Raw genomic sequence first — 15,509 nt, 5'->3', positions numbered from 1 at the left:
CTATGGTTGCTTCTAAGAGATTTATAGTGTCTTGTCTACATGTTTAAGTTTTTAACACATTTTGAATTCATATTTGTGTATGCTGTGAGGGAGTAGTCTAACTTCAATGATTTACATGCAGCTGTTCAGTTTTCCCTACACCATTTGCTGAAGAGGCTGCCTTTACTCCATTGTATGTTCTCACCTCCTTTGTCAAAGTTTCAATGACCAAAAGTTTGTGGGCCTATTCTTGGTAATTTTGTTTATCCGTTCATTGATGGATGGATATTGATAGTAACTTTTGGCTACTCTGAATGATACTGCTATGAATATTGATGTGAAATTTTTTATGAGAATATATTTTCATTCTGTTGGCTGTACAGTTGGCCCTCCATATCTGTATTTTCCACTACATGGATCCAGATGGCTGATTGTAAAAGGACTCGAACATTCTTGGATTATGGTATCCAGGGTGTGGGGTTTCTGAAGCCAACCCCCCGAGAATACTGAGGGATGACTCTATATGTAGGAGTGGAATTGCTGAGCCATATAACTCTAAGCATTTGAGGAAATACCAGACTTTTCCAAAGAAGCTGCACCATTGTACCTTTCCACTGGCCGCATATGAGGTTTTTCTGCCTCCTGAACTACATTTGTTATTGTCCATGTTTTGGTTATAACCATCCTAGTGGGTGTAAAATGAGATCTCATTTTGATTTTGATTTGACTAGTGATGCTGAGCATCATTTCATATGCTTATTGGCCATTTGTATATCTATTTAAATTCGTGGTAAATTTAAAATTTGGGTCTATTTTCTTGTATTGTTCAGTTGTAAGCATTTGTTAAATATCCTGGATGCTACTCTCTTATTAGATACATGCTTTGCAAAATTTTTCTTCTACTCTGCACATTGTCCTTTCACTATATTTTTTTAAACATTAAAACAATTTCTTTACAGGGGAGGTAATTAGATGTTTTGATTTATTTTATTTTTCTTGCTAAGCACACACTCTATCACTTGAGATACACATTTCCACTGTCATTTCACTTTCTTGATGATGTCCTTTGTAAGAAAAAGGTTTTAATTTTGATGAAGTCCAGTTTATCTGCTTTTTTCTTCTATCACTTGTGCTCTTGGTATTGTATCTAGGAAACCAAAGCCTATCCTAAGAACACAAAGATTTATACTGTGTCTTCTTTTAGAAAGTTTATAGGTTTAATTTTCACATTTCTGTCTGTGATCTATTTAGAATTAATTTTTATTTGTTATATAAAATATGAGTGTTCAGATTCCAGATTGATTCTTTTGCCTGCAGATACCCAGCTGTCCCTGTACCATTTGTTGAATAAAGTATTCTTTCAATGTAGTGTTGTTGTCCCCCTTGTGGAAAACTGTCTGTAATTGTAAGTTTTTTCCCCTTGGTTTTTATTGTGTCTCATAGATTTGTTTATCCAACCTTATGCCAGTACCATACTGACTTAGTTCTATAGCATTTTAGTACCCTTTAAAGTGAGTCCTCCAACTTTACTCTTCTTTTTCAAGGTTGTTTTGACTGTCCTGGGCCCCTTGCACGTCCATATGAATTTTGGGATCAGTTTTTCAATTTTTGCAAAGAAGTCAGCTAGAATTTTGATAGGGATTCCACTGAATATGTAGATCTCTTTGAGGAGTCTTAACATTTTTAATAATATTTTGTATCATTCCTTGAAAATGGGATATCTTCCATATATGTAGATCTTTTAAAATTTATTTTAGTGATACTTCAAAAATTTCAATGTACAAATCTTGTAAATTTTTGTTAAATGTATCCCTCATTTTATTTTTAATGCTGTTGCAAATGGAAAGGCTGAGTTTCTTATGGGTGGGACTATATATCAATCTTCTTATTTCTAGAATTCCTTCACAGCAAATACCCTATGTTTATATTTGCTACATAAATCTATCCACAACTATTCCCCACCCCGTGTTATAAGAAACCAAGACCCTAGTTAAGCTGCCTGAACACCTATGTGGAAGTGAGAAATGAGACCCTTGGGTGGGGCTTTGTGCAGATGATACTGATAGCTTATTCAGGATGGCTTCTTCATAATTTCTTTTAAACAACCCTTTCAGTGTATTTAGTCAGATGCATTAAGAACATGCCCTTTTGATGTGCGGAGTAGCTAAGACTATGGTTCTCAAATAATTTCTAGTGAGAGTGTTGTACTTGAAACCTAATTTGCATCAATCTTTGAAGATTTATGTTTCAGGAGCTTTGACTAAAGAACACCTGTCTTTATTCTATAATGACAACTAAATGTTCAAGCATCATGTAACATTTTGAGCAAACTGCCCCCGTGCCGTAGTGCTGGGGGACTGCAGCTGTAAATGGAGTCAGCGCTTACCTCTTCCAGTACGCTTGTGCTGATCTGCTCAAAGGGGTTCGTCTAAAATTTTGTCAGTTGTCTGTTGGACAAAGTCATAAAACATTGATTGAAAGTTGCTGGAATGCAATATATTCTTATTAATATTAAGTAAGCACATATTGAGTGCTTACTGTATGATGGAATTGTCCCTCAGCCTCACATGAATATTATTTCTCTTAAAACTTCTTATATTTCCTTGTTATTCTCACTTTACAGAGGAGACTGAGAATTAGGTCTTCTCTATTTTGGAGGGAGATCATTATCAATGATGGGAAGTTGTAAGGAAAAAGATATTGATTCATCCTAAGAAAACATTTTTCTAAGAGTCAGCAATGAAAAAGTTGAACACTGAAGAAGGTGATGATTGTTCGAGTGAGACAAGCCCCGGGTTGTACGGAGTCAGCATCCCTGTCTGCACACGGCACATGTAGTGCTACGTGGTGGGTGAGGTGGCGCGGCTGCGCAGGGAACGCGGATGCCGGGCCATTGGGCTGTGCTCAGGCACGGTGGGACTTTCTCCAAAGGGCAGTGGACCGTCATTGACAGATTGTAAGTAGGGGAGTGGGGTGCTCTCGTAGTTCACTTTTGTCTCATAGAATGCTTGGAAACATTTAGAAGGCTTGGCAGGATGAGTCAGAGTAGGGTGGCTGCGACGTGTAGCAGAGTTCAATTTTCAAGTGGTTTTCAGTCCCAGGCTTGTGGCCCAGTAGCCGTGTCACTTTGGATGACGCATTCAAGGAAGTGAAACAATTTATCTAATCAATTGAAGCAGTGATGTACCGACCTCCCAGGACTGCTGTGGAGATCCAGTGAGATAACGTGTGCACAGTGTGCAGCGTGGTCTCCAGCACAGAGTCAGTGCTGAGTGAGTGCGAGTGAGTACCTGGTAGGACAGGTGAGGGTGGTGGGCCTCGGTGACTGAGGATATCTGGGCCCTGAAGGAGGGGTCCATTCACATCTGTGAGTGATGGGCCTGAGTTGGGAGACACAGGGAGACCTTACCCCCCGAACAGGTGCCTTGGGCAGGACGACTATGGGAGGAGCACCGTGAAGTCAACTCTTTGCTGGTGGAGTTGGAGGTGCCCTTGAGACATCCAAGTGCAGTGTCACGAGCTCATAGTGGAGGTCTGGGCCCGGGCTGTGCATTTTCCTATAATCTCAATCCCTGAGGACGCCGAAGTATTGATCACTAAACGTGAAGACATACTTTACAGGACAAATGAATAGTAGTATCATGTCTGTCATCAAAGCTCACGTCTCTTTATTCATCAGTCACTTTGCTAATTTGGTGCTTACAGAGCTCACTTCACCGTCCTCCCCTGGGCTCAAGCTCCACAGAAAAGAGCTGGTGAGTCTCCCACTTTTCCAGAAGCAGACACATTTATCTGGTAGCCTTCTGTACCTCGCCAGTCTTAGGATATTAGTTTGTTGTTTTAATTCTATTTTCTGATGGCCATCTCCTGACAGGAGAGACTTTTTACCTCATGGACATGTTTCAATTAGCTGTTACTGAGAATTGCTGATCTGATACATAGTGCATGTATTATATTAGCTTTGTAGAGTAGTTATCAGTTTTCTGTCTTTGCCCTTTAATTTTGTTTGCCCCTTCAATGTTCTATCTTATTTTGGGCCTTATTTTTTTTTAATTAAAAAATATCATTTAACAGTTAAGAAAAGCAAAGAAAAAATGCACATGAGTGCTAAATTTAGAAAATGTATAGTGTGTTTTCTGTCTCGGCCTTGGAGGGTTCTAGAAACTCATGAAAACCTTCATTACACAAGTTCCTTAAAATGCTTATTAAGAAATAAAACCTTCCTTCCTCATCTTTCAAACTGCACAACTAATTGTCAAGAAAGAGAGGGGAAATCCTCAGAAGCCAAGACAAACGTGAAAGCAGGGATTCTGGGAGATACGCGAGCCTTAGAAGCCCTTGGATGCCGGTTGGCTCCCGAACTGATTTTCAGTTGCCTTGACAGGAGGGCAGGAGGTGAGCCCGAGGCCTCTCACACTGGGAGTTTGATGGCTGATCATATTATCGGCCAAGCCCATCCCGAGAATCTTGGTTTACTAAAGGTTGAAATAGGAAAAAAAATTCCTCAAGGCAAGAAAGTAAGGAAAGTCAATTTTGTTGGAAGAGGGGAAAAATAACAAATCCAAAGTAAGGATATAGTTTAAAGCTCTTCTGGCATGAGAGTGACCACAAACTCCTGGCAGAAAAGCACAGCTACTCCTTGATTGAGAAGATGTGTTTTGAATGAATCAGTGAACATCCATTCTGAAAAAGGCATCCAGATTCTTGTGGATCAAGATACTGGACAGCAAACACCTCTCTTCCAAGATCTCATTCAAATAACCAGAAAAGTTTTAAAGGAAAGTAGCAATAATCATAGTTCTATTTATTGACATTACTATATGCTAGGAATTCAGAGGTGACTATGCAGTTGTCTCCTCTTTTGTGAACCTTACTTCCTCTTAGGGTAGACAAAATGACATAGTTGTGTAGCTTGGTGGAGGAAGGTGTTCGTCTGTTGCAATTAGCCAGGAGAAGAGATTAAGAAAGCAGTGAAGGGTGGGTGAACTTTTTAGCTGAGGACAGTCTTGTTCACTTGGCTTTTAATTGCAGGCTCAATGAGCTGTCACTGGAGGGAATAGATCTTACGGATGATGGACTTAGCTTAGGACCCTTTAGAATGGACAAGTGAACCTGGAGAAAGACAGTCAAATCTGTGCAGACATTAAAGTTCACTTGAACGTGCTCCATCCCTGAGCCAAAGATAGGACAAATATGCAGCACTTCTTGAGAACAGAGGAGTGGTTTTTAAGGTTCTCCAAGAATAAATCCCAGGGAACAGGGATGGCCAGTCCTCAAACTGTGACTTTGCTCTTTGGACGGTATACCCACCAAGGGTATTGGCCTTTTATAGGTTTTCATTTCTCTTTATTACATGTCAGGTGATGGGGACGTGGGCACAGGTGTTTGACACTTTGTTGAGTCGACTTTGAGTACATGCCTAGAAGCACGGGCACAGTTGCGGCTGTGTCGTACATCTTGCAGCCCATCCCGTTCCCCGGCTCCGTGATCACGGTAGAGTGGTTCCTTGTTGACCTGTCCGTCTCCTCTGTGATATCATAACCCATGAAAAGACCGGAACTTATTAACTCGGCTTTGTTAAAGTCAAAGGAACAGATCAAATATGGAGTCAGATTTGTTCTTTCCTATTTCAGTAGTGCCATGGAGTAGGCAGTTTGGGCAGCTTTCTGTAGGATCCTGGTGGCTTTCCCTCTCAGCCTCTGGGCGCCTCTATTGAAAACCCTTCATAGCTGTCTGGCCTGCTGGAAAAACACTCTGTCTATTATGCCCTGAATAAGTTTTCAGTTTATAACTCATTTCTACTCCTTGGAAAACAACTCAAAAAAACTCAGTTGGTTTTCCACCAGCCATGGGCAGGGGTGAGGGGTACCTTCTTATTATTTCATAAAATAATAATAATAATAAATAGTAATAGTAATAGTAGTAGTTGTAGTAATAGTAGTAGTAATAGTAATAATAATAATAATAATAATAATAATAATAATAATAATAATAATAATAATAATAATAAAAGAAGTCTTAAAACAGGACTGAGCACATTGGAGAGAGTCAATAAATGCTTCCTGGCTTAAATCAAAAGTGATCACTCAGTGATTCCATGGCTGCTGTATTTGCTGAGCTAGTTATTCCTTTGCTCCATTACACATATTTTTTTAACTGAAAAAGAAATACAAGCAAATGGTTCAAAAAATTCAAACAGAGCACAAATATACACAAGTGAAAGAAGTTTTCCCTCATTCTCTGTTCTGTCTGCCCTCCCTGGTAATGCCACTGTTTACTATCCTTTGGGTGATTTTCCATATATGCTATGCACATTCCCAACTATGTATGTAAATTCCTTTAAGGTTTTAGTTATTTTTAACTTAAAGTGATTTAAATCCTCAAGTGGCTTCTACCCGGGTAATAGAACAGAACAAATCTGACTCCATATTAGATCTGTTCCTTTGAATTTAAATTTATGCTCTGTCTCCTAGGCTTCATCTTGCTTGTAAAACTATGTTGCTTAGAGCCTGAAATATACAGGAGAGCCTATTCTGCAGGCTCCGACATTTAAGGACATTTAACACTTTTCATTCATAAAAAGATAACAAATTTTAGAATAGAAAATAACGTTTGTTTTGTTGGTCATTTACAAAGATTTGACTCAGGCAGATAGCTGCAAGAACAAAAGATTCTAACAAGAAGGAATACCTACACCAAGAAGATTGCAACAGCCAAGCACGTAGGAAAGGAGCCTGAATTGTGACTTGGGGAGATGGTTTTTCAAGACATTATTTTGCCATTTAGGTCTACAGAAACTTGCTATTCCATGACCGAACAGCTGGTCTCCCAACTTATTGTCCTGTCCTGCACTGAGGAGAATGAATTTGGACTCGGTAACACTCCTGTCTACCTAGCAAGCTGGGCACTGGAACTGAGAGTTACGGAAATAACAGGTCAGCCAAGAAACAAGCACCAATCGGAGTGTTGGAGTACTCAGATTTATTATGCCGGTGGGCTTAGAGGGGCTTCTGCTCCGAAGTTCTGATCAGTTCCAAGACGTGCACATGAGGTTTTAAAGGGTTAATTACAAATAAGGGGGTATTAGCCAATAAGGCTCAAACAACAAAAAGCAAGGAATCAGTACACTGGAGGTTATCAACTTGTAATAGATCACGTTTCTGACACATATTGAGCTTGGATTTACGAGTTAGCTTGTTAGCCAGGTAAACTGACACTAAACTTAAGATTTACGAGTTATCCTGGCAAAACTTAGAGCAGTAAACTGACACTTATCACACTTAGATTTGTGACTTACCTTGTTAGCCTAGCTGGGCTTTTCCTTCACCTGAGGACACCTCTCCTACACCCAGGGACCTACTGTTAGCCCTTGATGGTTCTACAAGTGTGGGGTGTGGTTTACCCAGGAGGGATGGGGACTATGCACCAACACTCAGGCAGTCTGCTCTGTCTGGGGCGCTGATCTTGTACCACCCTGCTCCCCGCCAGCCCGACAGCTGGGACAGTGGGACTAAGGCAGAAATCGTGCCTGCTTGTCTCCCAGCGTGTAAAAGGGGAATATGTACTCTTCCCAAGTTAGTTCTGAGCGACAACACCTGCGGATGCTTGGTTCCCAGAGCAACAGAAAACCAAGCTCCGCGTGGGGGCATCGGGTGGAGGGCTGGACCAGCGAGGTAAAACTTCAGCTGCGGGTCTTGAAGGGTTACAGAAGGGTACAGAGGCAGTATTGCTGCCTCCTTTGGGGTGCCCCCAGAGGTAAAGCTTTTTCTCTTCGCTAAGACCCTCACCTATCCAGATCCCTCTCTTCTCTCCGCTCTTCCTGTCCATCTGTCTCCCTCCACTTTTCCCCTCCTCTCCTCCCCCTCCCATCTTCTTCCTTCCTCGCTGCCCCACCTTCTCTCGCAGAACACAGAGAGGATCGCTGGCCTTCCTGCGCATGCGCAGTGGGTGCCAGCTGGACCGCGCTTTGGAAGCTCCAGCTCCGAGCCGGGGATCGGCTCCAAAGGCTTCTCAGCTCTGTAGCCCGGTAAGCCTTTGGCTCCTGCCTGGGGCCGGGGCCTCTGGCTGCGGAAGTGCAAGGTGGGGAGCCCCCGGGAAAGTGGTCAGGCGGCTGCAGGAGGGCGGTCCGCGTGTCACAGCCCTCAGGGAGCCAGTCAGCCTGTGTCCAGCTGAATTGCTCGGGCCAGACCCCTCTGCCCACGCCACCTGCCCCGGCGCCCCAGGCACACCTGTGCAGGGCGAGGTGTGCACCTGCCGCCTCTCACCCAGCCGGGCTCCCCTCAGTCCGCGGCTGGTGTGCACTTCCCCTCTCCCGCCCGAGAGTCCTCTCCTCCCCGGCTTCCTCTCCTGGGCCGCCGGCCCGTCCCGGCCCCTGGGCGGGCTGTGTCCCGGGCGGGCAGGGTCTGCGGACATGGACGGGGCAGCTGGGGCTGGGGCTGGCCTCCGAGCGGGGCTGCAGACCGCGTTTCCAAACCCCCCCACCGCTTTCCCTGCCCCGCGACCCCCGGGCTGCCTTCCTCTCCCTTTCCCGCTCCCTGAGGACCAACTCAGTGGCGTGGGGGCTGCTCTCTGGGCTGACAGCCACCGGCTGTGATGCCCAGCTTCTCCTGGTGGAGTCGGGAAAAGGGAGCGTAAGTGCTGAGCGAGCTTCTGTCTCCTCCCTCAGTGTTTCTACCCCAGGTAAGTACCTTGAACACTTTCAGGTGTTATGATGGCGGTGCTTGTTGATGTCACGTGTTTTTATAGTGAGAGGGATTACAGTGGTGAAAGCAGGGTTTGGTTCTGTTAAAAATGAGCTGAAGGCATAAGGCTGTGACATCCTCCTTCTTCCCTCTCCCAGGGTGAAACGTGTGACCGTCGATTTTAAAAAGATAGTTACAGTCCCTAACTAGCCCAGCCCAGCTAGTGTGTTTTAACAGGAACAGCACCACCAGAGGCCTTGGAGACCCAGAGGCATTGCAGTCCTAAAAAGCTCCTGGCACAGTTTGATTGGTTTTGACTTTTTGTTTTTTTTTAAATTGTGTGGCACACTAGTAGTAAAGAGGGAAAAATAATTGTCAAGAAATATTTTTTCATATACCAGCTTTATTGTGATATTGTTCACACACCATGAAGTCCATCCATTTAAATGGTACAATTCAGCAGCTTTTAGCATATTCACATTTGTCCAACCATTATTATTCCAGAACGTTTCCATCACTTCAGAAAGAACAGTGGAAATAAATGACCCAACCACCCCTCCCCAGTGGTGTTTCTAAAGAAGTTTCTTGGCTATTCCTGACCATAAATTAAGTTGTTACATTCCATGAAAAATCTGGTAGGAATTCTAATCAGAATTGAAATGAATCTGTCTATCAAAACAGGAAGAATTAATGTCTTTATGGCATAAACTTCTTCTACCCATGAATATATCTGGGACCCTATATTTTCATCTCTCCAGAGCCTGGCCCATGGGAAGTCCTCGCTATTTGTTGGGCTTGTGAATGATGAGATTCTATACATCGTTAGTTGCAACTGTAGCCTTTCACAGAAGAGAAAATTAACCTCAGTGAAGCCAAGTGACTCTCTGATTGTCAGAAAGAGTGACAGTGCTGGAGTGATCCAGTGGACTTGGTGCTTGCAACCAGAATTCTCCAGCACCTACAGCTAAGGGGATTAGAGTGTTCTTTTATTTTTCCTTAATGGCGTTGCTTTTATTTTTACTTATTATATAAAATAATTTTTTATTGAAGTGTAGTCAATTTACAATGTTATTTTCAGATATACAGCAGAGATTCAGTTATAAACATATGCATATGTATATAAATTTGTTTTAGATTGTTTTTAGTAGAACTCATTACAAGAAATTGAATATAGTTCTCTGTGCTATATAATAGGTCCTTGTCATTTATTTTATATTTATTAATGTATATCTGCAATCCCCCCTTTCCTGCCTACTTACCACAGTTTGCTTTCTATGTAAATGAGTCCATTTCTAGGAGCACCATATTTCCTAGTAATATATGCTCTTTGGCTTCTTTCAGTTTCAGTAATTTCATCTTATCTGTGGGCACTTTTCTTCTGGTGGCCTTTATGTGGTTTCACCCGTGGAAAAAAGATCTGTATTTGGGAGAACTCCAGGCCTCGTGTAGTCCCTGGTACACAGTACCCACTGAGCTGATGCTTGAACTGGGGAACAAACATAGTAAATGTTGGAATTTCCACTATGGTTGAGACTTCCAGGTTTCCATAACCTGTTTAGCCCACCTTAATATTGGGTACACCCATACTGGGTAATTTGGTGGAACTTCATGGTATGGTGGTGTAGAGACGGGGCCTTGTATGCTTCTTCCCTTTCCGTTTTCTAACACTCATTCTCCTGGGCCTCCCAGGTACTCCCCCAGAAGGGCCCAGGGCTGGCTTGGTGCTGCGCTGAGGCAATATTTATTAATAAGGCCCTTTCTTCATCTGTTCTGAGCCTCCTTTTCTTCCTATTCACAAAAAGGGCTTGGGCTAGATAAGTGCTTTTCAGTTTGTTTTAAAGCCATGTTTCCTTTGAGAAACAGAAAATCCAATCTCTCCTCCCATCCCAACCCTTTAGATTTTGACACGTCCTCCAAGGAGTGACATAGCTCTTTGTGGAAAACTGATGTGATTGTGATTCCAGGTGGCACAGAAAAGACTCTTCAGAGATTTATTGCAGGGAGAGGGCAGGAAAGGGGCAGTATGTCACACTTTCTAGTGTGAGCACTGGAGCAGGGGCATGGATTTAAGTACAGTGTCTGACGTGGCCTCTCTCTAATCTTGTACAATGTGATAAATTTCTCTACCTCAGTTTCTTGATGTGTCAAGTTGGGGTGATAATATTTTAGGGCTTTCGTGAAACATTATACACATAATTAATTTGTGTCTCGGTAGAAACAAGACCTGCTAGGGATTCAGGGATTTGTTTAAAAAAGAAAAACCTTGTCCATAGCAGTCTGTCGGTGTGTATTTTGAATTTCCTGGAGGGTGAGGGCTGAGTCTGAAGTCCATCATGGGACAGGTGGCCTATAGTTCTTTGTGCCCCAGATTGCCCCCTACTCCCTAGTCCTCTTCCTCAGTCCAGGATGTATTTCCCTAGTAAATTTACACAGAAGTCTTGTGGAAATGGCTTTTCATTTTATTGTTTCAACTAGAAGGGCTGCCTTCATGATCTGTGTTGTCAGATATTGAAGGAATGCCATCATGATGTCTGGTCAGGTGAAGGCTATGCAAATGGGAGTTTCTATTTAATAAAAAAAATTACAAATAGAAAATTAGAACAAGGGTGGTGACAGAGGCTATAGAAAGTGGGGCCATTAGCTTTGTTAGCTTCAGGTGCGGTGGCCTGCCACGACAACCCATCCTCTTGCTCTGAAGTTTGCGGGACCAGTGGGTTCAGTGGGAATGTTTACTGAGTGTATCTCATGGGCTGGGCATTGTCCTATTTGTACTGTGTGTTCCTTATTTGAGACAGTGAGCTCACTTAACCTCAATAACCTCATTAAAAAATTAGACTTTTTATTTTGAGATATAATGTAGATTCCCATGTAGTTGTAAGAGACAGTATGGAGAGGGCCTATGGACTCTTTGCTCAGTTTTCCTTAATGGTTCCATCTTACAAAGTTGGGGTACAATTCATACTGACTCACTAACAATTTTAAGTTTGTGTTATTGCCCTCATTTCTATTCACGATTAAACTGGGGCTTAGAGAATCACACAGGCTTGCCCTTGTCACCCACATGGTTAGTGTAGAGACGGGTGGAACGTGGGCTTGGGATTTCCAGGCAGTACCATTATGATGGTCTGTGGCAGGGAGCAGCATTCACTTTGCTTGTTTATTCATTCATTCAACAGACATTTATTGAGTACCCTCTGTGGGTCAGATGCTTTCATAGGGTTATCTGATTCTTCAGCAGTATGGAGAATCAGGTATTGTTTTCTTTTTTTTAATCTTAGAAAATTAGCTCTGAGACGTTATAAACCTCCCAAAGGAAATATAGCTCATAAAGGAGCAATAGTAAATTTGTACATTCCCCTCTTTTTATGCAGGGGGTACCCTAGGCATTTTACATTTGCAAACATCCGTAATCCAGATATATTCTTGTAAGGCAAGGATTTTGTTTTTAATTAGAGTATAGTCAAGTGTACAATGTTGTGTCAATTGCAAGGTGTTTTTTGAATTTTGAATTAAAAATATTTTTTGAGGAGGGTAATTAAGTTTATTTATTTGTTTCATTTTTTAAAATGAGGTACTGGGGTTTGACCCCAGGAACTTGTACATGATAAGCTCGTGCTCTGCCACTGAACTGTACCGTCCTCCCCAAGGCAAGTTTCCTTATCCATTATTCTGCAGCTTAGGGGTTCAAATAAATTGGAAAGAAATCCAAATCTTTTGATCCTACTGTGGTCCTTTTCTTTATATTCTGCTGAAGGGGTTTGGGAAAAGCAGTGCCTTTGTTCATTTCTTTTCTTTTTTTTTTTTTTTTACAAGTACACATCTATGTTTATTGTTAAAATAAGAAAATTGCAGATATTTGATGACATTTGCCAACATCAATTTTTTTATTTTTATTTTATTTTATATTTTTACATTTTTTTATTGATTCATAATCATTTTACAGTGTTGTGTCAAATTCCAGTGTTCAGCACAATTTTTCAGTCATTCCCTTTGTTCATTTCTTTATTCAGCATTTTTGAGCAGTGATTTCGCATCAGGGCCTTGCTAGGTGCTTGGAAACAGAAATCAAGAAATGACCCTTCTCTGCAGGGGCAGGAAGCCTAGACCAAAAGCTGGGTAATGTGATTCGAGCTATGTGCAGACGCTGAGGACAAACTGTACCCCCGGATTTGCTTTGCCTTCCCTTGCCTTCTGGCTGGTACACACCAGATCACTGCAACCCAAATGCGCCCGCAGCCCACAGCACAGTATGTACCTCAATCTCCTCTCCCCTCTCCGCAGGGTCTGCAACATGAGCATCCCTGACTACGTGCAGTGTGCTGAGGTCTATGAGACTCTTCCCGTTGTGGTCCAACCCGTGGGGATCAACTCAGAGGAGAATTTCTTTTGCATCTATAAGCGAATCTCCTCGGTGAGCCAGATCAGCCCGTGCGGCTCCCAGTGGGCACTCTGTATCCACTACAGGCACCACTATGCGCCCGAGAGTGGGTGGAGCGACTTCCAGACCCACCGCAAGGTCGTGGGCCCTGTCACCATTACCGACTGCCTCTCTGCCAAGGCATTCAAAAGCTCCATGTGCAGAGGAGCTGTATGGCACCACGCTTAATGACTCTCAGCTCTTTGTCTTTGTGCTGCATGGGGAGGTAGCTGAGCAGCCACGCAGCGATGTGTCCTTCAATCTACGAGGACTGCAGGGTGGTGGAGAAGAGGATTGAGGATTTAACTGAGTCATTCTTCATCTTGCCCAAGTCCAAGTGGCTGGATGCAGCCCCCAACAATTCTGGGGACAAGATCGCCCTCCGCTGCATCCCGTTTGAGAAGGAGGACACCATGGGACTGGACACAGACAGCAGGTAAGTTTCCCTGGAGGCCAGTCCACCCTGGCTGTGTTCCAGGTTTCTTCCCTACATCGAGAAAGGGATCAGCAAGGAAGAGGACTATGTTGTAGCCAAGGTGGAGGGAGGTAAAGCCAGCCGGTTTACGGACATTTAAAAGTGAATCTGCCTCTGTTTCAGAGAGATCCTTTTAGGGTTAATGTGGACACTTCCTCCCGCTTTTCAGCCAGGACCATGGTGGGACCCCTTGAGTCGCTGTCCAATAGAGTATCCACAGCCACTGATGCTAGGAGCACTGGGGAGGAGGCTGGTCTGAGCTGAGATGTGCTGTAGGTCAAATGCACATTAGACGCTGAGGTTTGTGTAATAAAAGAATATAAACTATCTTGTTACTTCCTATATTGTTTACATGTCAAAATGATAGTATTTTACATGCAGTAGATTAAGTAAGATCTGTTCTTAAAATTAGTTTCTAGTATTTGTTTTTGTTTGTTGGTTTGTTTCTTTGTTTTCTGTTTTAAATGTGGCAACTGGGAAACTTTCTTTACATGGCTCTCATTTCATTTTTGTTGGGAATCCTGTCCTGAGACAGTGTCAACCCTTTGTTTATAGATGAGATGCTGAATCCCGAGAGGCAGAACGAGGCGCTGGTTGAGCTGGGGCTGGAGCCGGTGTCTCCTGCCTTCCAGGCCCAGCACCTATTTGGCTCAGGCCCTCTCTTCCTGCCCGACAGCCAGCATGCCATGTTAGGACATCAGAAACACCGCCAGGGACTTCCGAATGAACTCCTTATGCAGGGAAAAGCGTATCACGGAGTATGGGTAAGAGCAGGGAAATGTTCATTCTCACTTTGTCCCTGTGATTAAGTCAAGGGCCCCACTTTGCCTCGGAAGTGCAGACGAGCTCTTCTGGGCTGCCTACCTCCCCACCTTCTGCTCTGTTTCCCCGTGTATTTATCGTGCTCTGCCTCGTGCAGAAGATGCTGAGATGCCTTTGCCGAGAGTTGGTCCCTGTTTGCTGGGGAGAGTGAGGGAAGCTGTGTCACCCTGGCCTATGGACTTGGGCCATGAGGCTGAAGAGCGCTCATGGTGGTCCCACAGGTGACGGTCGGAGGACCTGGCACTTGCTGCCGGGCCCACTGTGGGGGCGGTGCTCTGTGATTCTTGAACTTAACTAAGATCAGATTCTACTTTCTGGTTGTTGGTAAGTTGGAGGAGAAGATGCCAGAGAATTGATAAAAAGAATGTTCAGACCAGCCCTGTGAGTTATAGGAACAGGGGACCTGAGTCCCACCTGTGTGAGGTGCCTAGCGGGCTCTGGATGAATTTTCTGTTCCTCCCGAACATACCTCTATGGCTTAAGGAAGGGGCAAGTCATATCGTGGCCATAAAATGTACTTGTTCCCACGGGGCCCTGTGATCTACATGCCCACACTCCCCTTCTGCTCCTTGGAGATGAAGTGTCAGGTTTAGGAGCCTGGACACTGTTGAGGGCATAGCTGCCAGCACTGTGCTACACTGAGGCTGGCTCCGTTCACCTCACATGTCACCTCCTGTTGAGTCCTAAGGCGTCATTCAAGGTAGGTGCATCGTTGCAATGAAAGCAGGGACCTCCTTCACCCCCTGGACAGACTGGTGGGTGATCAGTGGAAGCCTGGAGCCCTGCCCCAGCCCCCAGGCCAGTGCCTCTTTTGTCATAGGAGGCACTGGTGACACTTTTCTCAGCAATTGCTTGGCTCTGAGTCTGCAGAGTCACCAGAGAATGCCAGCTTGTTTTTAACTTTTGAAGTCTGCCCTTGGGATTTGACGGAGTAGCTGGATGTGTGCTTAGCCCATAGTGGAAGACACTGTCACCATTGTTTACCCAGAACCTCGTGTACCAGCCATGGCTCTCGGCATGAAAATACAGCAGCGCATTAAACCTCCCTCCTGGTGAGTCTGTCGGTTCTGGTACCATAAGGGCTCAGCCAGCATCTGAACGTCAGTGAGATATCGCGGCCAGTGAGCTAGGGTCA

At 43.8% G+C, this 15,509-nt stretch overlaps 1 protein-coding gene across 1 annotated transcript in view; it reads left to right on the top strand.

The window, feature by feature from the left end:
- Positions 1-6,542: 6,542 nt before the first annotated feature.
- The window catches only part of LOC140696738 (uncharacterized), a 65,355-nt gene continuing 56,388 nt past the window's right edge, over positions 6,543-15,509 (top strand). Inside the window, exons 1-3 of the mRNA XM_072962168.1 lie at positions 6,543-6,914; positions 7,885-8,005; positions 12,942-13,176. Coding sequence (XP_072818269.1) covers positions 6,734-6,914; positions 7,885-8,005; positions 12,942-13,176 — 537 coding nt within the window. The 5' untranslated portion in view covers positions 6,543-6,733. The remainder of the gene's footprint in view (positions 6,915-7,884; positions 8,006-12,941; positions 13,177-15,509) is intronic.

This window comes from Vicugna pacos, chromosome 6, assembly GCF_048564905.1.
Source record: "Vicugna pacos chromosome 6, VicPac4, whole genome shotgun sequence".
In the NCBI taxonomy this organism is placed as follows: Eukaryota; Metazoa; Chordata; class Mammalia; order Artiodactyla; family Camelidae; genus Vicugna; species Vicugna pacos.
This window is presented reverse-complemented; position numbering and strand designations above follow the sequence as displayed.